Source organism: Lathyrus oleraceus, chromosome 4 (assembly GCF_024323335.1).
Source record: "Lathyrus oleraceus cultivar Zhongwan6 chromosome 4, CAAS_Psat_ZW6_1.0, whole genome shotgun sequence".
Lineage (NCBI taxonomy): Eukaryota > Viridiplantae > Streptophyta > Magnoliopsida > Fabales > Fabaceae > Lathyrus > Lathyrus oleraceus.
In genome coordinates this window covers 185588902-185616756 of record NC_066582.1, presented here as the reverse complement: position 1 = coordinate 185616756, position 27855 = coordinate 185588902, and the positions used below count along the sequence as shown (strand labels likewise).

Genomic DNA, 27855 nt, shown 5'->3' with positions numbered 1-27855 from the left:
GAGTTCTGAAAGAAGGATTGCCATCCTTTTATATTGCAGCACTTGGGCCTTGTACTTGTATTTCCTAAAATTAAGGTTAAGCAAGTTAACCTAATTTCCACATATTAGGGTGCTAACAAATAGGCTATTTGTTAGGTTCATTAATTGTAGCTCAGTTGTTAGTTTCCTGGATTTTAGCTCAGCTGTTGGATTCCTGAAAAATAGCCTGAGAAAAATACTGAAACAGAAAAACTAACCATCCTACACTTTAGCATATGCTGTCAGGAATGAATGTCACAACATTCAGTTTGACGTCCAGAACATAGACCATATGCTAGATCTGTTATTCTTCTGAAAACAGACTGTACTAAATGTTGAACTGTAAAAGACCAACCAGTATATACTTCAGTATCAGCTGTCAGAGATAAATGTCATAACATCGAGTTTGACATTTAGACAATGGGCCATATGTCAGGTCTGTTATTCTCCTGAAAAAAATAGACTGAAATAAATACTGAACTGTAGCAGAAAAACCAACCTGCCTATTATTCAGTATATGTTGTCAATGATGAATGTCATAACATTCTGTTTGACATTCAGACAGTAGGCTATGTGCCAGGTCTGCTACTCTCCTGAAACACAGACTGAACTCAATACTGAGCTATAACAGAAAAACCAACTATCCTATAGTTCAGTATTTGTTGTCATGGATGAATGTCATAAGATCTAGTTTGACATTCAGTAAATCCTGTATTAGTTAAACCTGCAGCATACTACTCAAGTATGTCATGACATCAGTCAAGACATCAGAGTACAGTTAGTGTTTTAACACAAAATGCAGTCAATCAAACATCTACAAAGCATGTCATGACATCAGTCAAGACATCAGAGTACAGTTAGTGTTTTAACACAAAATGCTGACAATCAAACATCTACAATTTTGAAGAGTAAAGTGCGATTTTTACAGCATCAAGGAAGATTTTAAGGGCATTGGAAGCCATTGAAGGTCATTACTTCAATGGAATTCACATGTTATTCTCATCTATTGTTCTTGGTATTGTAATTTGCATTAGCTACAATATTGAGGGCATTGGAAGCCATTGGAGGTCATTACTTCAATGGAATTCACATGTTATTCTCGTCTATTGTTCTTGGTATTGTAATTTGCATTATGCGTGGTTAAACTCTTTGAGGTTAGGTTGTGTTATGATGAACTTATTTTAATATTATTGGGTAATATGCTAATTTGACTTTGTATGAATCCTTTGATATATAATCCTATTCAATTTCTTATTGTTCTTAATGTTTGTTATGTGAGATACTCTTTTAAATTAATTTTGGACACATAGGGCATACTGACCATTAGTATCTGTTAGACCTAGAAAAATTGTTGTATTTATGTTGGGTGAATAGGAGACCCTTAATAGTGGTATAAGGAATTAACATTTTGTGCATCGCCTAATCCTGCTTATGCTGGTGGACTAAGGATAGGAAACTCCGAGTAGTAATTAGTGAGTTATTTCACGAGAGATTGGTTATGGCAGTGACATGTATAAAAAGAGACGATAAAAAATAGTCTTATATTTAGGACGATGAACTTTCTGTTGTTAGTTTTAATACGTTTATATACAAAGATCAAACAAACACAAAAAAAACACTAATCCAAGTCCCTTAAAGAAAAATAGAAAAGAAATATAATTTCATTCTTTCAGGCAATACTGCATTGAACAAAACTAAAATTTATTATATGAATGAGCCTTTCACGTGTTCAATGGAGGCGATGTTTTCGTGTTGGCATTTTTCTTCTTTTTCCATGATAACTTTTTCCACAAACTCCCTCTTCCTGGTTTCTTAGTAGGTACAATGGCCAAATCATTAGCAGCAGCACTGTCATTGCCATCTCTAAATTCATTCAAAGCTAAAATCTTCTCCAGAGGCTCTACAAAATCTGGAATCATGGCGAGGTTGGAGTCGCGGTCGCTTACTTTAGAAACCTTTGCTTTAGAATCGTCTTCAGACAGCATTTGGTCGAGCAGAGATCGATTCTTCGTTTTCATAACTTTCGGGGGAGCATGGCTAGGATTCATTTTTTTTGTCATCGTCTTGGTGGTGGTGGTGGTGGTGGATGGGGTATTAGTATGTTGCGCCGCAATGACATTGTCAAAAAGAGATGCATCCTTTGGTGCAGCCAATGACCTCAGCTGCTTCCCAAGGTTAAGGATGGTTTCTTGACACTCGGCCAACTTTTCTGAAGCAGCTGTTATTTCCAAGTCCTGTAGGATTGATCAACACTCCTCAATACAATACCGATATGAATAGTCAACTCATACTTCAATTTTAACAGCATTTGAATTATTAAAATTATTGTGCGTCATTTTGATTAAATATTCCATAGTATAACAGAGGAACTAGTAATCTTACTAAATGATTCGTCGAGAAGAAGGAATAGAATGAGATAAACTTACCGATCGCAATGGCTTGTCTTTCTGGTTAACATCATGGTTTGAGCACTCCTTGGAAGTGCTGAGAACATTAATTGGATATGCAACAAATCCTCAATTAGAAATTAAAGATTAAATATTTAAAAAAATGTCACATTGAAATAAATATTTAAAGATTGTTTGTACCTTTCAAGATGAAGCTGCAATTCAAGACATCTAGTCTCTAATTCTTCACAGCAATGGTTTTTTTTCTCCAGTTCCACTTCTAATTCCAAAACCTTGAGACCGATCTCTTTTAATTCAGCTCCTTTATGCTGTGCATCATGATTTGATTTCATCACTTCGTGATTTTTTATTTGATCCTCAAGTTTTCCATTGGATTCTTTTATGGATTGTAACTCTAATCTCAAGCTGTCGTTAGTGTTATCTGACTTCCGAAGTCGATCCGTTAAGGACTCAACCTTATCGTTAGCTGATTGAAGCCTCCCTTCCAATGTTTCCTTTTGAGATTCAGCACTGATCAATTTTCCTTTAATGCTATTAATTTCTTCTTTCTCTTCACAATACATCTCCTGACTTTTAAGATCGTGACCATTTGAAGTAGTTACTTGAGGAAAACATGGAAACTGTTCTGCGGGATGATACAACTTATCTTCCTCTGCAAAATGACCAATCATCCCAAATTCTGCTTCACTTTCGCTTCGTGTCTCATCCCATTCAAATTGTTTCTTGATGGCATCTCTCATACTAGAAACATCCTGAAGTGAAAAGCAGTGATTCATTATCCAATCCAAAGCTGTTGTTAGTTCCTTCGCAAATTTTTCATGATCAACCTTGCCATTCAGTAAATCATAACACGCATGTAGAAATTGCTGTAAAACGTTGCTGAGTTCAGATGTTTTCCACTGGAAAACACGGACCATGTAGCCCGATGGCACTCCTGAATTCTTGAATGAGGGGGCATTCTCATCACTTGTGCCTAAGGAATCTGAGTTATCACAATCCACGGCAGGCAAGCTGATTCTTTCAATAAGCTCGATTATCTTTCCTATTGATTTACCCAAATCTTCCTCGGCGTCTTGTTTTGTTCTTTTCATTGACGAGAGGTCAGTAATATTTACATCACCGGATGCAACTACCACCATAGAATTATTTGAAGGGTCATATCTGTCCATATGACCAGAGACTTCGTTAGAATCAAAGACACGCGGATCTAGATGATTCAAAGCAACTCTAATATTCTCGAGTATGTTATCAGGACTTTTGTGAGTGACATCGTTTTGTTCCAGGACCATTTTTACTACATCCTGAAGCCAACTGGGAATATTATTCTTAAATTCATCAAGGGGGCATGTGTTTTGCATTGATGTTGAGAAGTTTGGAATATGATCAGACACGGGAGTAATCTCGTTACCTACTACTTTGGAGGTAGTCTCAATTTTCCCGGTTTCTGAAAAGCAGTTGATCTCATTAACTTCTTTCAAAGAAGCACCAGAGATTTCAGGGGGGGTTTCAACAGAGGTCACTGCTAACTTTTCCATTTCAGCAAAGTCATCCATGAGATTCATTTCTGAAGTTCCAACGCTTCTGCAGGACAACGTTTCCTTTTGTATTCCATTTTTGAAGTGCTCCAATTCTGAAATCAATGCAGAAGCTGAGGACTCGGCACAGCTTACCTTGTCATCACTGCCAAAATCAGACATTGATGCCAAAGAGATTTCACGTGACATAAGGTTACTTCTAAGCCGCTCCGCAACTACTTGACCTTTTGGTGATTCTTCATTATGTGACTCGAGTTGCAAAAGTTTGGAAGCTGTGCGAGAAAGCATTACTCTTGAGAATTGGAGCTCATTCATTTTCTTATTTAGTGAATCTTTTAAAGCTTTGTTTTCTTCTTCCACAGCATATAGCTGCTCTGTCAAAGTATTGATTCGTCTATTGGGAGTCCCGGGAGAACTGTCAAGTGACGACTCAACCGTTGAACTAGTTAAGTTCAACTTGCTCCTTCTTATTTCAACTGAATCTCGTCCTAACATTTCAACTTCATTTTTCATTTTTGCAAGGGAAGCAGGACCTGGTAATCGTTTCCGGACCAGAACGCGTAGTCTCTGACATTCTGATTCTAACTTGGCAATTTTTGTAACATTTTCTAAGTGATGTTTGTGAGAAACATCTGCTGTCCGACGACTAAATTCTCTCTCTTCGTTTCGGATCTCCAACTCCTTTTCGAGAACACGAACCTCATACTTCAGAGAACCATTATCTTTCTCAGTGGACTCTAATCTAACCATCAGTGCACTATGATCTGCCTCGGCTTGAGTCAATCGTCTTTTCAGATCCTCAATCAACTTCTCTCTTGTGAAAATGGATTTATTAAGATGAGAATTTTCCATCTCAACTTTCGCCAGCCTTTTATTTGTCTCGGATAACTGCTCCTCCCAAACCATGCACTCTTTTTCAAACTCCTTCGAAACCTTCATCACAGCATCATGAATCCTTTGCCGTTGTTCTTCTCGAACATATCGTAACTGCTGCATACATTCCTTGAGAGCTCCATCCAAATGGGCTACTCTTTCTTCATAAACAAATCGCTGCTGCAAAGCTTCATCCATATCTTGCTTCATAGACAACACTTCAACTTTTGCTTTTTCCAAACCTTCAAAGCAAGATTTTAACAAAAACTGATAAAAGTGCACCAAAAAATTTCACCCATAAGTGATTCTACGAACACACAGGGACATGCCCAAATTTACCTGCTACTGCTTCTCGTGCAACTTTTGTTTGTTTCTTCACCAGCTCATCTTTAGCATTACAGTCAGAAATTACCAAACCAAGCTTATTATTTAATTCTTTTAAATCTTTTTCCAATTCTTCTTTATCAGCTAGAAGTTTCTGTATCTAAAACACAAAGAAAAAAAATCATACTAATACCAATTATTTTTATGACAAGTAGTAGAGCAAGAATTCTTGACCATTATGTAATCTGTTAATTCAGCAAAAAGGGACAAAGAAAAAAAAGGTAAAAGAAAAAGGAAAAAACTTTCTGGATTCTATAATATCACTTTTACTAATAATGTGAGAAATTAATTGATTAAGTATCTCTAAAATAGGTAAGATAAATAAATGAAGAAAAAGAAAGTTAAAAGCATCCAATGCATTCATACTATAATCATACAAACTTACAAGATTGCATAACAATTGGAAAAAAATAAAAAATAAAAACTATATAAAAGTGAGATTCAGAATATAAACAAATAAATTCTGAAAATCAACAACTTAGTTACCTCTCCATTTTCTTTTGAATTGAGATTGGTGTTTTCAGCCGTTATAATTGGCTTTTCTGATGATTTTTTCCTCCACGGCCAGGGTTTTTGATCCATAGTACCAAGATGAATGTATCTATAATAATCATAAGAAAAATATAAACATAAAAAAAACAAATTATCAACCTAACTCAACAATAAAATTGATATAACAAAAAAAAATAATAGAAACTTCTCATTTCATATAAACATCGAAAAAATTTCCAAACTATGCAATGTGTTTGCCGGTTTGTTACCTCTATGAGTATGAATGAAATTTGAGGTTGAGTTTGTGCATGGTGAAGTAAGAAAAGAAGCGTGGCAATACGAGAGATTTAGGTTAAGTGTTAATAGATGAAAAATGATGATTGATTTGATCTGTTACCGACGAAAAATGTGAGTGTGAAGAGAGGAACGAGAGAGTGTGGTTGGTGAGAGAGAGGGAAAAGGGAAAGAAGTAAAAAGGTGGGAAAGTGAGGAGTGTGAGTGAAGAGAAAATGACGGAGAGTGTGTTGATGAGAACGAAGTGGAAAAGAGGTAGAGAGGGTAAAGTGTCGGCTCGGGTTGGTACTTTTTATCGGATCTGTATAATGAAAACACGGGAAAAGAGGAAGAGGAGGGTTTTTTTTAAAGGGAAAATATAAAAATATTGAGGTTTATGTCCTGTAAGGAGAGAGCATCACCAACTCAAAGTTGCAGATTACCAGTGATGATATTAATAGTACTATAGTAGTCGCGCGCTCTCTCTCTCCCATATAGAAGTACTACTACTAATATCTCTGACCTAAATATAATATTATTTTATGTTAAAAATAAATATAAGCTGCCACATTTTTTTTTTAAATTAGGTGAGTTGAACGATTTTATTTTAATCAAAAAAATCACGTAGGTAGGATATTTATATGCAAAAGAGGTATATATAATAGGTAATAATATAATTTATATTTATCATTAATTGAATATTAATCAATATTAATTGATTGAGAATGGATTCTCAACACTCCTTTTTAAGTCGGATCATATATATTGTATGATCCGAGTTTGTTATAAATATAATTCACTCGAGAATTCTTGAGAGACTTGGTAAACATAAGAGTCAGTTGATCTTCAGATTTGATAAATTATGTGGTTATTTCTCTTGAGAGTACCTTGTCTCTTACATAGTGACAATATATTTCTATGTGTTTGGTTCGTTCGTGGAAAATCAGATTTGATGCAATGTGAGATGTCGCTTAATTGTCGCATATGAGTTTTGTGGCCTGAAGGTCTCCTAAACTAAGTTCTGAGAGTAAATTCTTAAGCCATGCAAATTCCTTCGATGTTGCTGCCATAGCACCGATATTCAGCTTCAGCACTAGATATTGCAACTGTGTTTTGTTTCTTGCTCCTCAATGAGATCATATTTCCTCCAATAAGAACACAATATCCATAAGTGAATCTCATATCCGACGGTGATTCTGCCCAGTTTGCATCTGAATAACACGTGATTTTAGCATCACCTTAGTCTTCATATAATAGACTTCTTTTTGGTGCATTCTTTATATATCTGAGAATTCGAATAATTACATTTCAATGAGTATCACAAGGAGCGTTCAGGAACTGACTCATAATGCTCACTGCAAAAGTAATATTTGGTCTGGTGACAGTAAGATAATTGAGTTTACCCACTAAACATCGATATCTTTTAGGGTCTTTCAACAGCTCCCCCTGACCCGGAAGAAGCTTGACGTTGGGATCCATAGGAGTATCAATCGGACGACAGTCAAGCATACCAGTTTCAGTTAGGATGTCTAATGCATACTTACATTGGTTAATTGCAATGCCTGATGAGGACTGAGCAACTTCAATACCTAAGAAGTATCTGAGTGGGCTCAAATCTTGTGTCTGAAGGTTTTTCAAACAATGAGTTTTGAGTCGCTGGATACCCTTTGTATCGCCTCCAGTAATAAACAATGTCATCAATATATACCACAAGAAAGATGCGTTGAGTGGTGGATGAATGAAGGAAGAAAACAGAGTGATCTGATTTACATCTAGTCATACCAAAATGTATCAAGGCAGAACTAAACCGACCAAACCAAGCACGTGGAGACTATTTCAGCCCATAAAGAGAACGGTGAAACCGACAAATAAGTCTCGAATTGCTAGGAACCGTAAAACCTGGAGGTTGATCTATATACACTTCCTCCTCCAATTCTCCATGTAAAAAGTGAATTTTTAATATCCAACTGATGGAGAGACCAATGATTAATAGCAGCCATTGCAAGGAAGAGACAGACTGAACTAATCTTGGCCACTAGAGAAAAAGCGTCACCATAATCAAGGCCAAATACTTGCGTGTATCCCTTGGCTACCAAACGAGCTTTGAAACGATCAATCTGACCATTTGGTCCAACTTTCACTATATAAACCCATAAATATCCCACTTTAGTTTTGTCTGAAGGTAAAGTAACAATGTCCCAAGTGTTATTTGAATGCAATGCAGTCATTTTTTCCATCATCGCCTGAAGCCAATTGGGATCAGTCATAGTTTCACCTGTAGACTTAGGAATAACCATGGAACCCAAAGAAGACATAAAAGAAACATAGGAAGTAGTGAGACTGTCATAATTTAAAACATAAGCATATTTAGGATTTGGGTTATGAGATCGAATACCTGTTTGTAATGCTATTGGAAGGTCGAGTTCAAGTGACATAGCTGGAGGAACAGTTGGAGTAGGAGGTGGTGCTGGTGGATTAATATCATCTCTAACTTCTGATGGACGAGGTGCCCGTCGTAGGTAGACCTATAATAGAGGTTTAATGGGTGTGGAGATGACAAAAGGGATATCTCGAACATCTGAATTAGAAATCTCATCGGGTGACACCGAGGCAAAGGAAAAAAGGGAACCTTCAAAGAATGTAACATCAGAGGAAACAATGTATCATTGAAGTTGAGGATAAAAATAACGATATCCCTTTTGTATACATGAGTAGCCTATAAAAATACATTTGAGAGATTTTGGGGAAAGTTTATATTTGCCTGGAATAAGATCATGAACAAAGCATGTGCAACCAAAAACGTAAATAGGAATGAGGTAGAGATCATATTGCGGATTCAAAATAGAGTATGGAATCTGATCTTGAAAGACCGATGAATGCATTCGGTTGATAAGGTGACATGTTGTAAGGAGAGCATCACCCAAAAAATGAGAAGTTACATTGTGGTGAGGTAAAAGAGTCTATGCGGTTTCAACTAAATGACGATTCTTTTGTTCAGCAACACGGTTCTGTTGTGGTGTATGAGCATAAGATGATTTATGAACAATTCCTTGTGATGTTAAAAAGGATTGAAATTGGGATGACATCTATTCATGAGCGTTATCAGTGTGTAAAATTCTAATGGAAGTCTTAAACTGATTTTTAATTTCAGCATAAAACTCTTGAAATATATGAAAGACATATGAACGATTTTTCATTAGAAATAACTAAGTGCATTGAGAGAAATCATCGATGTTATAAATTAATAATATCCTAAAGTAGACTTCACACGACTAGGGCCCCAAATATCAGAATGAACCAAAGCAAACGGTGATGCAACACTTTTATGCACTCGTTGACAATGAGTACTACAAGTATGTTTGCCTAATTGACAGGACTGACACTTAAAAGATGAAAGCTTAGAAAAAGTAGGAAGTAAAAGATGCATTTTATTAAGACTAAGGTGACCCAAACGTTGACGTGTAAGGTCTTGAGAAGAAATAGAAGCACGTGGCACCAATGGAGATAACTAATATAATCCTCCAGATTCACTCCCTACTTCAATCGTCTATCATGTACGTCGATCTTGGACATAAACAAATTTATCATTAAAAAGGACTGAATATTCAAGAGTACGAGTAAGCTTGTGAACATATATTAGATTAAAAGGACAACCAGGAATGTAAAAGACCGGCTTTAAAGACGGGTTTGGAAGTGGATATGCCTGACCAAGGCCATGAACTTTGATTTTAGAACCATCTGCCACATTGACAGAAGGCAAAGAATCAGAATAAGACAAGTGAGATAAAAAGGATTTATTACCAGTCATATGATTAGAGGCACCAGAGTTAAGGACCCAAGGACCAATAGAAGATGTAGAGACAAAGGTTATAGGATTACCCGACTGAGCAACAACGACAACTGATGATGGTTGATGGGCTGCTTTGAATTGAAGGAAATCATTGTAATCAACGACGGAAAAGTGGCATCTTTAGTGATATTTGGTTGAGTAACGACAGCAACCTATGGTTGTCATTATTATTCTCTTGCCTTTGTACGACAATTAGCTTCAATGTGACAATAACCATTGCAATAGTCACAATAAATACCATGATGATGTCCACCTTGTCCTCTAATTCGTCCATCATGACCATGATAGTGGAAAGCAATAGCAATTGATTCAGTGGGAGTTGGGGTAAAAACCGGTCCAAAAGCATAAGGGTAGTCAAGCGCAACAATTACTCACTAACTGCTTCATAGTTGGGAACATTGGATCCTGATAAAATTTGGTTTCGAACAAAATCAAGTTCTGGTGGTAGTCCAGCAAGTGCCACAATCATGAAATACTTACTTTGTTGTTTAGTATAAGTTGTTGCATCTTTTGTAAAAGGCATTAGGGTTGTGAAATTTGCCTTTAACGCGTTAAGCTTACTCTGATAGGCTTGCATATCCATATTCTGCAATTTCAAAGAGTTGAGTTTGGTGATGGCACTGTAAAGATTATGGACATCATTAGAGAAGACTTTCTTATCCCTTTCGCAAACCTCATAGCAAGTGGTAAAGGCTTGGAGATTTGTTACTATCGAAAACCATAACACAATGCATAAAGAAGTGTCGGTTTGTTTCCACTTATCGTGTTTGGCGACGGGAATACTATCGGATTTTGTAGTTAAGTGATCCTTATATCTTTGACCATGAAACCACATTTTGACAGCACCAGCCCATATGTTGTAGTTGGTTGTTCCAGTAAGTTTCTCACACAGGATAAGTGGAACCTTATTGAACGTGAAAGAATCATTATATCCCATGATATTTGATGGCTTGGAACAAAGAACCGAGAGCATATATGGAGAAAACACATGAAGGAGGTGTCAATGGCGAAAACAGCGACGACAGGGGCGACGGGACGCGCGGCCATGCGTGGGTTGATAGAGGGTGCGCGAGGGTGCGTTGGATGGCGGAACACGAAGGAATTTTTGGATTATGGTTGATCGGAAGGAGATGAATCTGGCGGTATGGTTATCTCACTGGAATGTCTTCGGGAGCAGAGGGGCGCTCGTGTCAGTGTCGTGGATGGCCGAAAATTTATGGAGAAACGACGAAAAAAATTATGGAAGAGAGTAGGTCAATTAGCTCTAGATACCATGTTGTAATTATATCTCTATGTGTCGAATATGATCACACATGTTGTAATTTATATGCAAAAGAGGTATATACAATAGGTAATAATATAATTTAAACTTATGACTAATTGAATATCAATCAATACTAATTGATTGATAACAGATTCTCAACGGATGATCACAAAGAGAAAGAGAAGAGAAGAGAAATTGAACCTATGACTTTTGAAATATGTGTCAATTTTTTAACAATTTAAGCAACTTTCATCGACTATTTCTACAACATTTAAATTAAAAATATATTTAAATGCAATTTGGATTCTCTACTTTGATGATTTTTAATTTTTAATCTCTCTATTTTAAAAATAAGGTTTTTGACCTCTCAACTCTACATCTCTTAAAATTTAGTTGGTCTTCCTCCAATTTTGCTCGGTTGACCTCCTCATTAATGACGTGGCCTTGCTGTCCATGTCAGATTTATCTCATTTTTAATTGAAATTATTTGTTTTTCATTTTGTAAATTAGTAAAAATGTTTTATATCTCCACAACCTTCAAATGGGATATATAAAGGGTTACCACACTAGTGTACCAGACCCCATGCTAAAAAGGATTAAAGCCACTAATCGGCTACTTCACTAAGTGCGTGTGATCAGTGCATTTTGATGCACATTATTCTATATTTACACTTATGCATTTCCATGTTTTAGTTTGGTCATTTTTCCCTTTTAATGTGTTTTTATAATTTATCTTATTTTTACACTTATTTGTTTTTCGCAGTTTATTTTCAGCATTAGTAATCTGCATGAATAAATTCATAACTGGAGCTAGAAGTATCGGATCGAGGCATGCTACCAGTCGTTGGAAAGATAAGAGAAAGAGCTACGACTTTCATGAAGAAGTCAGAAGCTAATTCGGACTGTAGCATGGTTGAAAAATCCGTTGAAGCCTTCAACACTAGATTTATATTTTGTGTTGAGTTATTTAGTTTGGGCATGGGTTATGTTTTGACCAAATTAGGTTTATTCTACTTTTCCTATAACCTAAGCAGCCGAAAATAGTACATGATATCACTATTCACAAAAATTTGAAAGCTTGTACGGATTCCATGGAGAACTAATCCCGACGAAAATTTGAAAGCTTGTACGAATTCTATGGAGGACTAATCCCTCTTATTTGATCTGCCGTAATTCAGGTTCCAAAACTTGAGATTATTATAATGTTAATTTTAGTTTAATTCCTTTCAATGATATTTTGTGTTCTTGTATGCTTAATTCGATTGCATGAAATATATTGATTCAATTTGGTTGATTGTATGATCCTAACATAGTCACGTCACGTTTGCTTAATTCGTTTTTGTGTCTGATCAATCATGTTTGCTTAATCCATGAAAACTTATCCCGTTTGCTTAATTCGGACAATAGGATCATACATCTCACAAATTTCACCGCGCTTGTCATTGAGTTTGTATCCAAATAGGAATAGACAATCCGCTTAGGGTATTAAAATTATATTAATCGATGATAGTAGGAACTGAATCGGTAGATTGAATTATTTCATAATCACTTATTTCATAACAGCTTATTTCAAGAATTGCTTTTAATAATCACTTTTTCTTAATCGAACACCAAACCAAACAACCCCCCTTAATTCGATTTACGTTTGGATAATAATAATAATCAAGAATCCTTGTGAGAACGATATCCGAGTTAAAATTATCGTCGTACTACGTTTTTGAAAAACACTCGTTTTGACCCGCGCGCGACAGCAGATCAAATTGGCGCTGTTACTGGGGATTCTTGATTATATTAATCATTTTTAGAGTCATAGGTTTAGTGTCTACGCGTCTAGGTCCTAGTTTCCTCACGGTTCTGCCCAACTCGCGTTTTAGAGTCCAAAAAGTGAAAAAAATCGGTATTTGGGAAAATTGCATCTGATTGAAAATCTGTTCTGACAGTCTTGTGTAAAAAAATTCTCTGATCATTTATCCCTTACTGCAAAGTAGTTATGGGAGTTTGCTTTCAATTTCCCAAATTCCTCTTTTTTCTATTTTTTATGATTTTTTTACTATTTTCATAGAGTCGAAAAAAATCGAAAAAAATCTCAAAATTATATTTTTAAGTCATTAGATTAAATTCGGTGTCACTTTATTTTTCTAAATTTATTTTGATCAATTCCCTTCTTTGTGTTTGTTTTTGACTTTTAGGGACATCGTCAGTATATTTTGAATATTGTTGTTGCATTGTTGTGCGTTAGTCCTGGCTACTAGGTCTCGCTGTTCTAAACTTATTGCTTTTGATCCTGAAGTAGAGAGAACTTTGCACACACAACGTAGAGCAGTCTAGGCTAGTTCATCACCCACAATTGAGTCTGATTCTGAGTCCGACTATTTGCATAACTTGTTTGCTTCTGATTCTGAACTTGTTTTTGAAATGGCTGACAATAGAACCTTAAGGAAATTGGTTGCACCTGATATGAATTATAATGGCTTGTGTATTGATATGATGTTGTTGTTGTTCCTTTTGAATTAAAATCGGGTTTAATACACTTGTTGCCCAAGTTTAGTGGTCTTGCAAGTGAGGATTCGCACAAACATTTGAAAGAATTCCAGGTAGTGTGTTCTACACCATTGAAGCCTGAAGGAATAACTGAAGACCATATCAAACTTCGAGTTTTTCCTTTTTCATTACAGGGTGCTGCCAAGGATTGGTTATATTATCTTGAGTCGAATTCTATCACAACTTGGAATGATTTGAATAAAGTCTTCCTAGAGAGATACTTTCCTGCCTCCAAAGTTGCATCAATCCGAAAAGAAATATATGGTATTAGACAGGGAAATGAGTCATTGACTGAGTATTGGGAGAGATTCAAACACTTGGTATCCAGTTGCCCTCAACACCAGATCACCGAGCAACTACTCATCCAGTACTTTTATGAGGGTTTGATACCGATGGATATGGACATTTTTTATGCTGCTAGTGGTGGAGCACTAGTTGATAAGACTCCAGCTGCTGCCAAAGCCCTTATCGAAAATATGTCCCTTAATTCCCAACAGTTCACTACTAGAGACAATTCTATGTAAAGCAAAGGCGTGAATCAAATTCAGGTTTCTTCCAACAAAGCTTTAGAGACCAGAATTGACGAGCTCACTGCCTTAGTCAAACAGCTGGCAGTAGCAAAACCTCAAACAACAACAATGTGTGTTATTTGTACTTCTCATGAGCACCCGACCGATACTTGTCCTATTCTGAGAGACGAGTCCATTATTGAGATGCCTCAAGCTTATGTAGCCAACCTTTACAATCAAAACAGGTACAATAATACTTCTGACCTGTCCACCAACAAATACCATCCCAATTGGAGGAACCATCCCAACCTTCGATATGGAAACCCATAACAGAACCCATCTCAAGTGGCTGCCCCTGCACCTTCCGGATCATCCTTAGAAGATCTTGTCAAACAAATGGCCGCCAACAATCTCCAATTCCAACAAAGGACCGATTCTAGCATTCAGACCTTGAACATGCAAATGGGACAACTTGCTACTCAAATAAATAACATGCAAGCCCAAGGGTAGAACCAACTTCTAGCCCAAACAGTTGTCAATCCAAGGGATTCTAATGCTAATGTGAGTGCGATTTCATTGAGATCTGGAAAGGTTACAGAAACAGCCCCTGAAAAAAATAAAAAAATTATTGAGGTAACATCTGAACCTGAACCTACTCCATCTGAACATGTTTCATCTGAAAAAATTAAAGAAAAGGAGTATGTGCCACCAATCCCCTTCCCACATAGAGTTCTGAAAAATTAAAGAATTGAGGAGGGAGACAAGGAAAGAGAGATATTGGATGTTTTTAGAAAAGTTGCGGTAAATATTCCGCTTCTTGATGTAATTAAACAAGTTCCTAAGTATGCAAAGTTTCTGAAGGATTTGTGTACAAATAAGAGGAGGATTAAAAGAAGTGAGAAAGTTAACTTGGGAAGAAATATTTCTGCTTTTATTCAGCCCAAGCCTTCATCTGAAAAAGTTATAGGCGAGAAAAATATTTCAGCCATCAATCAAGCCATACCCCAAAAGTGCAAGGATTCAGGAACTTTTACTGTCCCTTGTACCATCGGGGATAATATATTCGAGAATTGCATGCTTGATTTGGGAGCGGGCATTAATGTTATGCCTACTTATATTTATAATAACCTTAATCTTGGACCTTTGCAGCATACAGGTTTGATCGTCCAACTGGCGAACAGGAGCAATGCACGCCCGACTGGCGTAGTGGAAGATGTCCTTGTCCAAGTTAACGATTTAATTTTTCCTGCAGATTTTTACATTCTGGACATGGAAGGAGAGACTAAGACAAGAAGAGCTCCCATCATTTTAGGCAGACCATTCATGAAAACGGCAAAGACAAAAATTGATGTTGACAATGGAACCATGTCCATGGAATTTGGTGACATTGTCGCAAAATTTAACATTTTCGATGCCATGAAACACCCATTGGAAGAGTATTCCATTTTTCATATGGAATTGATATCTGAGTTGGTTGAGGACACTTGTTCTGATTTATTATCACTTGATTTTCCATCTTTATCTGGTTTCGATGATATCTACTCATGTGTTGATTGTACTGACACTAACATTTGTGTTGTGTGTGCTGAGATTGATGTTGCCTTGCAGCCTGATACATTTCCTACAGGTGAAGTTGTTGCCGATGAAGCTATTTTTACAGTTGATGCTCTTGACATCCCGACTGCCCCAAGCATTCCATCCATCAAGCAACCCCCGTCTTTAGAGTTGAAACAGCTCCCTGAAAACCTGAAATACGCTTATTTGGAGACTAATGAAAAACTCCCTGTTATTATTTCTTCTAACCTTGATTTCGATCAGGAAGACAAGCTTTTACAGGTTTTAAAGAAGCACAAGAAGGCAATCGGGTGGACAATAGTCGACCTCCCAGGTATTAGTTTGTCGATGTGCATGCACAGGATATTACTTGAGGACGGAGCAAAAACAATAAGGCAGCCCCAAAGGAGGCTTAATCCTTTGATTATTGATGTTGTGAAGAAGGAGGTAACCAAACTCTTGCAAGCAGGTGTCATTTATCCTATCTCTGACAGTAAATGGGTAAGCCCAGTGTAGGTTATACCTAAGAAATCAGGACTCACAGTGGTAAAAAATGAGAAGAATGAACTTGTTCCAACTAGAGTTCAGAACAACTGGAGAGTTTATATTGATTACAGGAGATTGAACCAGGCTACGAGAAAGGATCACTTTCCTTTACCGTTCATTAACCAAATGCTTGAACGACTTGCTGGTAAATCACATTACTATTTTCTTGATGGTTTTTCAGGTTACTTTTTCAGATTCATATTGCACTGGAAGATCAAGAGAAGACCACTTTTACTTGTCCCTTCGGTACTTTTGCTTACAGGAGGATGCCTTTTGGTCTTTACAATGCTCCTGGCAGTTTCCAACGATGCATGATTAACATTTTTTCTGATTTCATTGAAAATTGCATGGAAGTCTTTATGGATGATTTCACTGTCTATGATTCCTCTTTTGATGCATGCTTGAGCAATTTAAGCTTCATTTTAGAAAGATGCATCGAAACTGATCTTGTTTTAAATTATGAAAAATGCCACTTTATGGTTGATCAGGGAATTGTATTGGGTCACATAATTTCAGAAAAAGGAATTTCTGTTGACCCTGCTAAAATAGATGTGATTTCTACACTGCCTTACCCTTCTCGCGTTCGTGAGATTCATTCTTTTCTTGGTCATGCAGGTTTTTACAGGCGTTTCATCAAGGATTTCAGCAAGATAGCTCTTCCGCTGTCAAACTTGTTGAAGAATGATGTCACTTTCAACTTTGATGACAAATGCAAACAAGCGTTTGACTTCTTGAAGAAAGCATTGACCTCCGCTCCCATAATCCATCCACCGGAATGGACCCTCCCTTTTGGGATTATGTGTGATGCGTCTAATTATATTGTTGGGGTTGTCCTTGCACAAAGGGTTGACAGGGCTGCCCATGCTGTTTACTATGCTTCTAGAACTTTAGATTCTGCACAGTCAAATTACACTACCACTGAAAAAGAACTGCTAGATATTGTTTTTGCTCTTGATAAATTCAGATCATATTTGCTAGGTTCCAAGGTTGTTGTTTTACTAACCATGCAGCATTAAAGTACTTGTTGAAGAAGCCGAATGCAAAACCGAGATTGATTCGGTGGATGTTGTTGCTCCAAGAATTTAATGTAGAGATTAAAGACAAAAGTGGAGCTGAGAACTTAGTGGCTGACCACTTGAGCAGGATGGAGAGAGATGCAGATCCTTTTCCTATTCAGGATGACTTTCCTGATGAGTAGCTTTTTCTTTTGCATGGGATTATACCTTGGTTTGCTGACACTGTTAATTTTCTTGTTGCTGGTGTTTTTCCTACAGGTGCATCTAGATTACAGATTCACAAACTCAAGAGTGATGCCAAATATTATGTTTGGGATAATCCATATCTTTAGAAGTTTGGTAGTGATCAGGTAATTAGGAGATTGTCGCGGCGCGAAAAATACCCCGGGCGTAAGGAACGCTCGAAATATAAATAAAACAGAGTCGCCACCGAACTTTATTTATTCCCAAAGAGGGAAAGGGGAAATATCGATAAAACCCACAAAAATAAAAAAGAAATGGTCGTCGCAACCAAATCGGGTTCGGGAGTCGGTTATGCAAGGGGAAGGTATTAGCACCCCTCACATCCATCGTACTCGATGGGACCCACTTAGCTAGTTTTGTGTTAGAGTGTTAGCGTGATATCGTTTGTGATCTTCTACTTATCGGGTGAGGAAAGAGAAAGAAAGAAAGGAAAGACTTAGGGTTTTTAATATTAATGTGCCTGACAAGATTTCGCAATCCTGCTCCTACGTATCTCCAGGTGCTATGAAGAACTCAAGGCATACGTAGTTCTACCCAAAGAGAACTACTGGGTGGATTGCTTTTAAAGAGAGTGATGCTTGGATCACATTTGAGCGATTAAACCTTTACTTGCTGCTCACTCTTGGAGGCTGAAGTCTTTGTTTGTTTCACATCAAAATAGATGTTGCATACTCTTTTCTGAAAATGTTTTCGGGGTCGCACAAGGGCGGAAAACAAGTTTGATGAGTTTGAGTTGATTTTAAGCGGAGACAGGCATCCAAGCATGGAGCTCTACTGCAGTACTCGAATGCCCGAAAAGGAAGAGGCCTAAGCCCAATCACTCTTTTTTCATCCAAAAGTTTATTATGAAAATGTGTGGCAAATTAGGTCAAAATTCATTAACGGAAGACGATTAATCATACATAGAGCTCTACAGCAGTGTCCAAATAATCGGGAAAGAGAAGGTCGATACCCAATCAATCTTTTTCTTCTATAAGAGAAATGACCTAATTCTAGTAATTATTGTATTTTAATATGGAAGACGAATGTTTGAACATTGAGCTCTACAGCAGTATCCTAACATTCGAAATAGAGAAAGTCTAAACTTAATCAGTTTCTTCCATTTTTATTGTGAAAAGCTTTTAAAAACAGGGGGACGACTTGACGTTGGATCAAGCGTCTGAAGTTGACTTATGAAAAATAATTTGGATGTGGCGGGGGCTAATGGTATTTTAACAGATGACAATTGCTTGAATGGCCGAGTAAGGCTACTCGTATCCAAGTAATTGAGGAGAGGAATTGAAGGCTCGAGACCATCTCCATTTTCATCCTTTTTGGAACAATGTTTAAGTATGATTAAGTATTTTGGATTTGATTAGGAAAAAGACACTCGATGTTGGATCGAGGTTTTTATTCGTTGTGTTCGAATTGAAACAAGATGGGGTGATTTAAAGGTTTTGAAAATGATAGATATGTGGGTGTATAAATGGTTCTAATTTTTGTGTGAAAATTGCTCGACGTTGGATCGAGTATTTGTTTTTATTCTTTTCTAGAATGGGTTGATTTTAATCTTGGAATTGACAATCAACTAATACAATAAAGTAAACGAAAGCGGTAAATGATTACACATTTTCGGGAATGGGGGTACAGTTTATCGAATGGGGATACAACACAATAACTAAATCATACAAGTTTTGAAAGACATTTGAAGAAATAAAAGAATCTCGTTGTGAGAAGGCCCAAGAGAAAGCCACGGGACTCGAAGTAAAAATCAGAAGTTAAATTGAATTTTTAACTTTAAAATTGCTACGCATCTGAGTAAAATCGATCGAACAAATAAATCAATTTTTTTCTACTTAATAATTAAAATAAAATAACTAATTAATCAATAAACAAATATAACAATAATAATAATAACAATCAAATAAAAATAAACAAAAAATGATAAATAAAATAAATAAATAAATAATAATAATAACAATAATAACAATTAATAATAATAATAATAATAATAATATAAATATAAAAATAAAAAATAAAAAGCAAATAAGAAAATTAAAATATGAAAAGAAAAAAAAAGGTGTGCTATATAAAGATGAGGGTGTAAAAATTAATGGACCTAAGACTTGAAGAATTCAATAACCGAATGATAAAATAATTTAACCTGAATTAATACAAAAATGAATTATTTTTATAAAAAAGAAAAGGAACAAAAATGAGATTCTTAAAATATTTGCAAATTAAATCATATTATTTTATTTACACTTAACAATATCAAAATATATTTATCTATATATATACTACCAAATATTTATCTTTCTAATCACTTAAAAAAAATAGTATAATTTGATTTCCATAATTTTCAATGGAGACCACATTTAATTCTTTATATGCCTACTGTTGCTGCTACCTAGCATATGCTACCGTAACACAGACTCCACCGAATACCTTACGATACATTCAAGTACTTCTCAAGCATGCATCTTGCTGAAATAATATGTATTAAAATATGCTTGATCTCACATTTTTTAACAAGGTTTGTATAGTCTATATGAATAGAAAAGAAAGGGGATTGAGTAGGACAAGAAAATAAAAATGAAAACAGTAAGGTGATGCACATGATTCAACTCTGTTTCTACCATAAATTAGATGCCGTATGAACAGTACTACTAGTACCACTAATATCAATATCTAACTAAAAAATTGAAAATATGCCATATATAACAAAATAAAAAAACAAAACAAAACATTCACTAATAATTACCAATAATATTAAAAAGATACACTTCAACATATTCAATAAAATTCCAAGTTGCACTATCAGCAATCTAACCAATGTGAAATAGTATTTTCACTTTCTCTCATGAGTGCAATTTTTTGACAGACAAGATGAAATATAAGCAAAAGAATTTTAGCAGGATAACTGTTAATACAACCAAAATATCACACAAAGTATATCAACTATAAAATTAATCAAAACTAGGATAACTTCCCTCAAAATAATAGAACAAATAAACAAATCTAACTAACAAATGAAAAAGGAGACACTCCACCGCCAATCCACCTACTTGTTTCTCATCTTAAAATGAAAGAAGCTTGAATGATTCAAAACTAACTACACTTGGCCACTTTTTAAGAACTTAAAAGAAAAAAAAAATATAGGATAAATGAAACTACAACAACATAAAGGTTTCCTTCCACAAAATAAAAGCTTCATATTAAAAGATTTCCAGAAAAATAAAACAAATCTCATAACCTTTATTTAATCTCTCAAGTTAAAACATCAAATCCTTACTCAAAATAATAATATAATTTATAAATCCAAACATAAATCAATCATGAGAAATGAGAGTACAAACCCCTAGTGATTCGTTTCCATGTTGTCACTGATTGTTGTCGGATCTGGATGGTGGTCGGTAACGGAACGGAGCAGAGACATAGAGGCCTTGGGTGGCTATGGAATGATGGGTTTGAGGTGAGGTAGGAGATGATGCTTAAGGTTGCAGATCATTCGGAAAAATGGCGGAGGGAGTAGTTATGTTGAAGATGTGTGTGTTTTTGAGTTGTTGAAGGTTATGTGATGAAATATGTAAATGTTGAGGTTGAAGAAAAAAAGTCTTCTCCCTCTTTTTTTTCTTTCTGAGTATATCTTTAGAAGTGAGTGAGTAGTGTTATATCATTTCCTTTTTCAAGAATGTGAAAGAGAGAGAGAGGAAAGTTACTTGAGAGAAAGAGATCTTGTGGTGTGAAAGAGAGGAGGCGTGGCTTCATTTGGATAATAGAAAAAATTTGGGACACGTGGAGGTGCATTAATGGAGGAAGAAATATATTTTCTGATTTTGTTTTCTTAATTAAAAAAAACTGAAATGTTAACAAATTAAAATAAAACTGAAATCACAGAAATAAAATTGAAATAAAAATGTGGAAAATTCTATTTTAATTCCAACGATTATTTTGGTTAAAAAATAAAAATAATAAAATAAAAATCGGGTGAAAAAATGCTAGAAAAAATAAACTAAACGCATTAAAATAATTAGTGCAAAATAAACTTCTCGAAAACATACAGGTTTTGATCAAATTTTGAAATAAGAAAATGATCGGTTAAAAGGCTCAGACTTGATCAAAATGCAACTGAAAAAGTAGTCGAAAAATTAAAACGAGCGCACGATGTTAAACTACGCGAACCAGAGATTAAGAAAACTGACATCCGAAAGCTCAATTTTGAAAATTTTCAACCGCCAATTTGATGCGCAGTTGAGAAATGATTCGACTGGTTTGTCTGTGAATCCAAAAAAAAAATAAAAAAATAAAAAAAATAAAAAAATTCTGACTGATATTTTAAGCGCTATGCGAAACAAAATACATGATGTGACAAGTATAAAAATGCAAACGTCTTGTAAATGCACTGAATTTCTAACTCCATAAATACGAACAGACAATTAGACGCAGATGAATCTCCCTTGGACCATTTGCTTCTCATTCTCAAACACAAACACAAACAAAACCTATACATATTTAGATGATAACAACTCTCTTGATTATCACCTTATGAATCTCTGAAACAAGATGCAACAGAATAAATGATGTACTAAGATAGAGAAATCAAATCTTTCGACTTCTCAATCAACAGATGATTAAATGAATGTCATCAAGACCAGATAAAATGCCAGAATTCATGACTTTTCCTCTAAACTCTTATAAATGTTTTTTAACTAATGAAATGCACGATAAAATGGATCAGTTCATGCTATGCTGATGCGAGTGAAAAACTCAGGGTAAAATTTAGGGTATGACAGAGATGTGTCCCCGACTATGAGATTGAATCCATTTTGAAATTTTCTCATGAATCTCAAGTCGGCGGACACTTTGGTCCGCAAAGGACTGCAAGAAAAGTCCTTGATTCAGGTTTATATTGGTCAATTGTTTTTAAGGATGCTTATGAGACTTACCGCACTTGTAAAGAGTGCCAGATAACAGGTACAAACATCATTCGTAAGAGTGAAATACCTCAGCATCCTATGCTTTTCTGTGAGATATTTGATGTATGGGGAATCGACTTCATGGGTCCCTTTCCTGTATCATTTGGTTTCCTTTACATTTTGCTTCTTGTTGATTATGTTTCAAAGTGGGTGGAAGTTATCCCCACTAGGACTAATGATTCTAGATTTGTTGCAGATTTTGTCAGGTTTAATATCTTTTGCAGGTTTGGAATACCACGAGCTATCATAAGTGACCAAGGCACTCATTTCTGTAACCGCACCATGGAAGCTTTGCTCCAGAAGTATGGAGTTGTGCACAGAGTCTCTACTGCATATCACCCACAAACTAATGGGCAAGTTGAGATCTCAAACAGGTTTTAGAGAAAATGGTGCAGCCAAATAGGAAGGACTGGAGCCGTCGTCTAGAAAACGCACATTGGGCCCAAAGAACAGCTTTCAAGACACCCATTGGGATGTCTCCTTATCAACTTGTTTTTGGTAAGGCATGTCATCTTCCTGTTGAGATAGAACACCGTGCTTATTGGGCGGTGAAAAGTTATAATTTGAAGATGCAACAAGCAGGTATTGAAAGAAAACTCCAATTACAACAGCTGGAAGAGCTTAGACTAGAGGCTTATGAAAGCTCTAGGATTTATAAAGAGAAAACTAAGCACTTTCATGATAAAATGATTTCTAGGAAGGAATTTTCTATGGGCCAACAGGTTTTACTGTTTAACTCCCGCCTTAAGCTTATGGCTGGGAAACTTCGATCCAAATGGATTGGCCCTTTTGTTATTACTAATGTTTTCCCTTATGGTGCAGTAGAAATAAAAAATGCAGATACTAACAAGACTTTCAAAGTCAATGAGCAGCGCTTGAAGCTATTCCATGAAAGTTCAATGACTGAAGATGTCAGCATAGAGGAGCTTTCTTTGGAAGCACCTAACTACCCTGCAACTTGATCAGGGAGTCTTTCTTTCCTTCTCTCTACTTTATTAGTAATGTCTTTTCATTGAGGGCAATGCTTATTTTAAGTGTGGGGGAGGGAAGTCGTTTGTTTCGTTTGTTTTCCTTATTTTTGTTAGTGTTTTGTTTGTTTTCAATCATAAAAAAATAAAAAAATGCATCTTCTTGAAAGTTTTAGGCTATATAATTTGAGATTAGTTTGCGGAGATTTGGAAAAAATTCACAAGATCGGTATCGTCTTAACACCGTAAGTCTCCTGCATATGGAAATTGATTCGAATTCTTATTATGTTTTAGCCTTAAATTCTCATTCTCTGACAGCTCTTGAGTAGTTTATTTCAGCAGTCAGCACCATCTCACACACACTCTACGCAGGGAAGCCGATGAATATAAGTGAGTGTTCCGAAAAAGAAAAAAAAAGAGAAAGAAAAGGGAATACACCTTCTAAGTTTGGTGACCCTCACCCGGTCACTTAACCCAATAGATGTAGAACCTTCAAAAAAATTGAAAATAAGACTCGTTGTCAGTTGGTTCAGCGATTTTTGGTGCTGAACTTGGTAGGGCGGATTACGGTCCGATCCCCCGCAACTACAACTGAGTAAGCAAAGGATTATACCACGTAAGTACTAGAATCCCGTACAAAAAGGATCAGAGTCACTAACCGGTCGCCTTGCTATGGGTGTGTGGAGATAACAGGCTTAATGTGATTGCGCCTGAATGAAAAAGAGCAAAAAGAAGGATGAGTAAGTTAGACTTTAACATAATAACATGATTCGAGTTGATTTGTGTATTCAGGAGGTTTATGACTGCACAATTATGAATTAGTGTTCCTACGATATCCTTAGTGTGCAAGATTAGTACCTATCGATGCAAACTTAACCGAAGAAGACTTGTAGCCTAGGATGAGTAACTAATGATGTGTTTGTGTTTTCTTTGTTTTATTTTAAATTTTGCTCGGAGTGCAAAAGTTCAAGTGTGGGGGAATTTGATCAGTGCATTTTGATGCATATTCTTCTATATTTATACTTATGCATTTCCATGTTTTAGTTTGGTTATTTTTCCCTTTTAATGTGTTTTTATAATTTATCTTATTTTTACACTTATTTGTTTTTCGCAGTTTATTTTCAGCATTAGTGGTTTACACGAATAAATTCATAACTGGAGCTAGGAGTATCGGATTGAGGTGTGCTACCAGTCGTTGGAAAGCTAATAGAAAGAATTACCATTTTCATGAAGAAGTCAGAAGCTAATTCAGACTGTAGAATGGTTGAAAAATCTGTTGAAGCCTTCAGCACTAGATTTATATTTTGTGTTGGGTTATTTAGTTTGGGCCTGAGTTATGTTTTTACCAAATTAGGTTTATTCTACTTTTCCTATAACCTAAGCAGCCGAAAACAGTACACGGTATCACTATTCACAAAAATTTGAAAGCTTGTACGAATTTCATGGAGAACTAATCCCGACGAAAATTTGAAAGCTTGTACGAATTCCATGGAGAACTAATCCCTCTGATTCGATCTGCCGTAATTCAGGTTCCAAAACTTGAGATTATTATAATGTTAATTTTAGTTTAATTCCTTTCAATGATATTTTGTATTCTTGTATGCTTGATTCGATTGCATGAAATATATTGATTCAATTTGGTTGATTGTATGATCCTAACATAGGCACGTCACGTTTGCTTAATTCGTTTTTGTGTCTGATCAATCATGTTTTCTTAATCCATGAAAACTTATCCTGTTTGCTTAATTCAGACAATAGGATCATATATCTCACAAACTTCACCGCGTTTGTCATTGCGTTTGTATCCAAATAGGAATAGACAATTCGCTTAGGGTATTAAAATTATATTAATCGATGATAGTAGGAACTGAATCGGTAGATTGAATTATTTCATAATCACTTATTTCATAACAACTTATTTCAAGAATTGCTTTTAATAATCACTTTTTCTTAATCAAACACCAAACCAAACACCCCCCCCCCTTAATTCGATTTACCTTTGGATAATAATAATCAATAATCCTTGTGAGAACGATATCCGAGTTAAAATTGTCGTCGTACTATGTTTTTGAAAAACACTAGTTTTGACCCGCGCGCGACAGCGGATCAGCGTGTAAAGGCAAATGTCTTAATGTGATTGCGCTAGAATGAAACTGGGTGAAATAGGAACGAGAAGCATTAGGTTGAGCTATAATAGCATGATTCAAACTGGTTTGTACAAAGGATAAATCTATGTTAATGCTTATTGCTTGTGTCTTCACTATATCTTTAGTGTTTTACTTGAGTATCTGTCATCTTAACGAATTACCTAACAACCACGTACGAAGGGGAAATGTGTTATGTATTTGCGCTTAACTAGTGTTTTCAAATTCTATACTGATTATTTACTTGAGGACAAACAAATATTCAAGTTTAGGGGAGTTTGATAATGCGAAAATACATCGTATGTTTTCCTTGATTTACACTCAAAAATTGTACCACTTTCATTTATATTCCGATTATTCCACAAGTGTTCAAGTTATTTTTGAAGGTATTTCAATTCCCATGTTAAAATGAGAAAAGTATAGAAAAGGAAGGAAAAGAAGAAGAAAAGAACAGAAAAGCAGAAAATACAAATCATGTGCATGTGACGACCGTCACAAACCCTGTCACGACCGTCACGCCCTGGGTGTCACGACCGTCACAAGGCCAAAAGCAGCGTATTGAATTTGTCAACAAAAGTGATCCACACGCCCATATCGTTCCTCAACCCACTTTCCCGTGGATTTCTCAATCAACCAAGTCACCCTTATTTCTCTCAACTGCTAAGATGAAATGGAGAATATAAAAGGATGGAAGTTGGAAACCTACGGGGCACGCTTAATTTTGCTCCCTAAAGCCAGCTTTCAAGACCTTTCTCTGCATTTATTTTCCATGACAATTCTGTTTTTCTTTTCTTTTTCTTCAGCAACATTGTTTTCTTTTACCGCAATTTAGTTACCGTTCCGTTCAAAGTTTCCGTTTTCCCTTTCCCTTTCCATTTTTCATTTAGCCAAAGTAGTAGTTTCCTACACTGGGGAACTACTACAATTTATTTAATTTAGTTTAAGCAATTATTTCGAAGAAGCAGAATCCTACTGACCTGTGGAGGACTGCTCAAGTACTTCAAGATTCAGCGTATTCTATTAATCCAATCTCCAGGTTTTTATTCAATTATTATTGTTACTGCATTATTATTATTATTATAATCATGTTTGATTTATTGTTGATCTGTTTATGTTCGTCTGTGTTTGCGCTATTTAACATGTTCGGCTAAACTACCGGTATCGGTATGTAAACAATTTAATTAGATGGGATTTAATAATAATCGGTGTAAAACTTCGTTTCTCAAACAATCTTTTTGGCTGTGGTTTTTAATTTAAATTTAATTAACTTTTTCACAAGAGTGAGAAGCTATTTAATACGATTTTGCCACGAGAGTGGGAAATTAACTAAGGTGAGAACCGACAAACGCGAGAGCGTGAGGGTCGAACTGGATAGTAAAAACTAGGCATTGATTTTAAAAACAGCGAGAGCACTTTAAAAACAATTAGAACTTATTTATTTTCAAAAAGTATTTTTAACTTCAAATGGGACAGCGAGAGCATACATTCTAACTTAAAAGTATAGTCTGAGTCAACAATCACGAGAGTGTGAGATAAAACCTTTTAAATAAGTATTTTTTTACTAAAAGATATTTGGTACTAAAAATATACACTAGTGACTTATCGAATCCCTGACGACTAATGTGTTGCATACTGATATCCCCCTATTAATATTTTCTTAAAACTTAACTTCCCTTAGATTTAATTTTTGTTCAACCAAACCTCTAAAAATCATTTCCTTAGCTAAACATAGTAACATCAATAGCATTAGTTTGACCATCGGTCCCTGTGGGTTCGATATCTTTTAAAACTAAAACGACTGGACTGTGCACTTGCAGTCAAGTATCCGATAGACTATATTCTATATACAGTCACGAGACGTATCATAACTCTAAGCCTTTTCCATATGAGAGAAAAGGTACAAAACAAAAGAAAACGTGTCATAAGTAATCCTAAAGGACCCATATGACTACGGGTACCTAAATCTTAAATTATTTTTGCTATAGATATACTTCAAGGGAGAAGCAAAGTAGCAGTCACGGTACCTGGACAGTGGCTTCTCATGATATAAACCAGGGAGAAAAGCATATGTTCAAAACCCTCAATCTGAAAGAGGGAGGAACTGTTGGATTTGGAGAAAACCAAAAGGGAAGATCATTGGTGCATGTACCATTGGTAACTCATCTATCTCTATCAATAATGTTTGGTTAGTAAATGGACTAAAACATAACCTACTTAGCATAAGTCAATTTTGTGATAGTGGTTATGAAGTATTGATTAATAAGAACATTTGCACATAA

The 27855-nt window shown here is 35.7% G+C and overlaps 1 protein-coding gene across 1 annotated transcript; it reads right to left on the bottom strand.

Annotated features, from left to right (window-relative positions):
* Positions 1 to 1540: 1540 nt before the first annotated feature.
* LOC127074434 (filament-like plant protein 7) lies at positions 1541 to 6478 on the bottom strand. The gene is made up of 6 exons (XM_051015756.1): positions 5980 to 6478; positions 5705 to 5819; positions 5174 to 5318; positions 2607 to 5076; positions 2445 to 2502; positions 1541 to 2252 (listed from the first exon to the last, which is right to left on the bottom strand). Exons 2-6 carry the CDS (start codon positions 5798 to 5800, stop codon positions 1740 to 1742), a joined length of 3282 nt encoding a protein of 1093 aa, XP_050871713.1. The 5' UTR covers positions 5801 to 5819; positions 5980 to 6478; the 3' UTR covers positions 1541 to 1739.
* Positions 6479 to 27855: the final 21377 nt, after the last annotated feature.

Excerpts from the sequence above, each read along its gene's own strand:
- LOC127074434 (XM_051015756.1), bottom strand. The coding sequence starts at position 5,800 with ATGGATCAAAAACCCTGGCCGTGGAGGAAAAAATCATCAGAAAAGCCA. Across the intron at positions 5,319-5,704 it reads ATTCAAAAGAAAATGGAGAG|ATACAGAAACTTCTAGCTGA; the intron begins GTAACTAAGTTG and ends TTTGTGTTTTAG. Across the intron at positions 2,253-2,444 it reads AAGACAAGCCATTGCGATCG|GACTTGGAAATAACAGCTGC; the intron begins GTAAGTTTATCT and ends TCAATCCTACAG.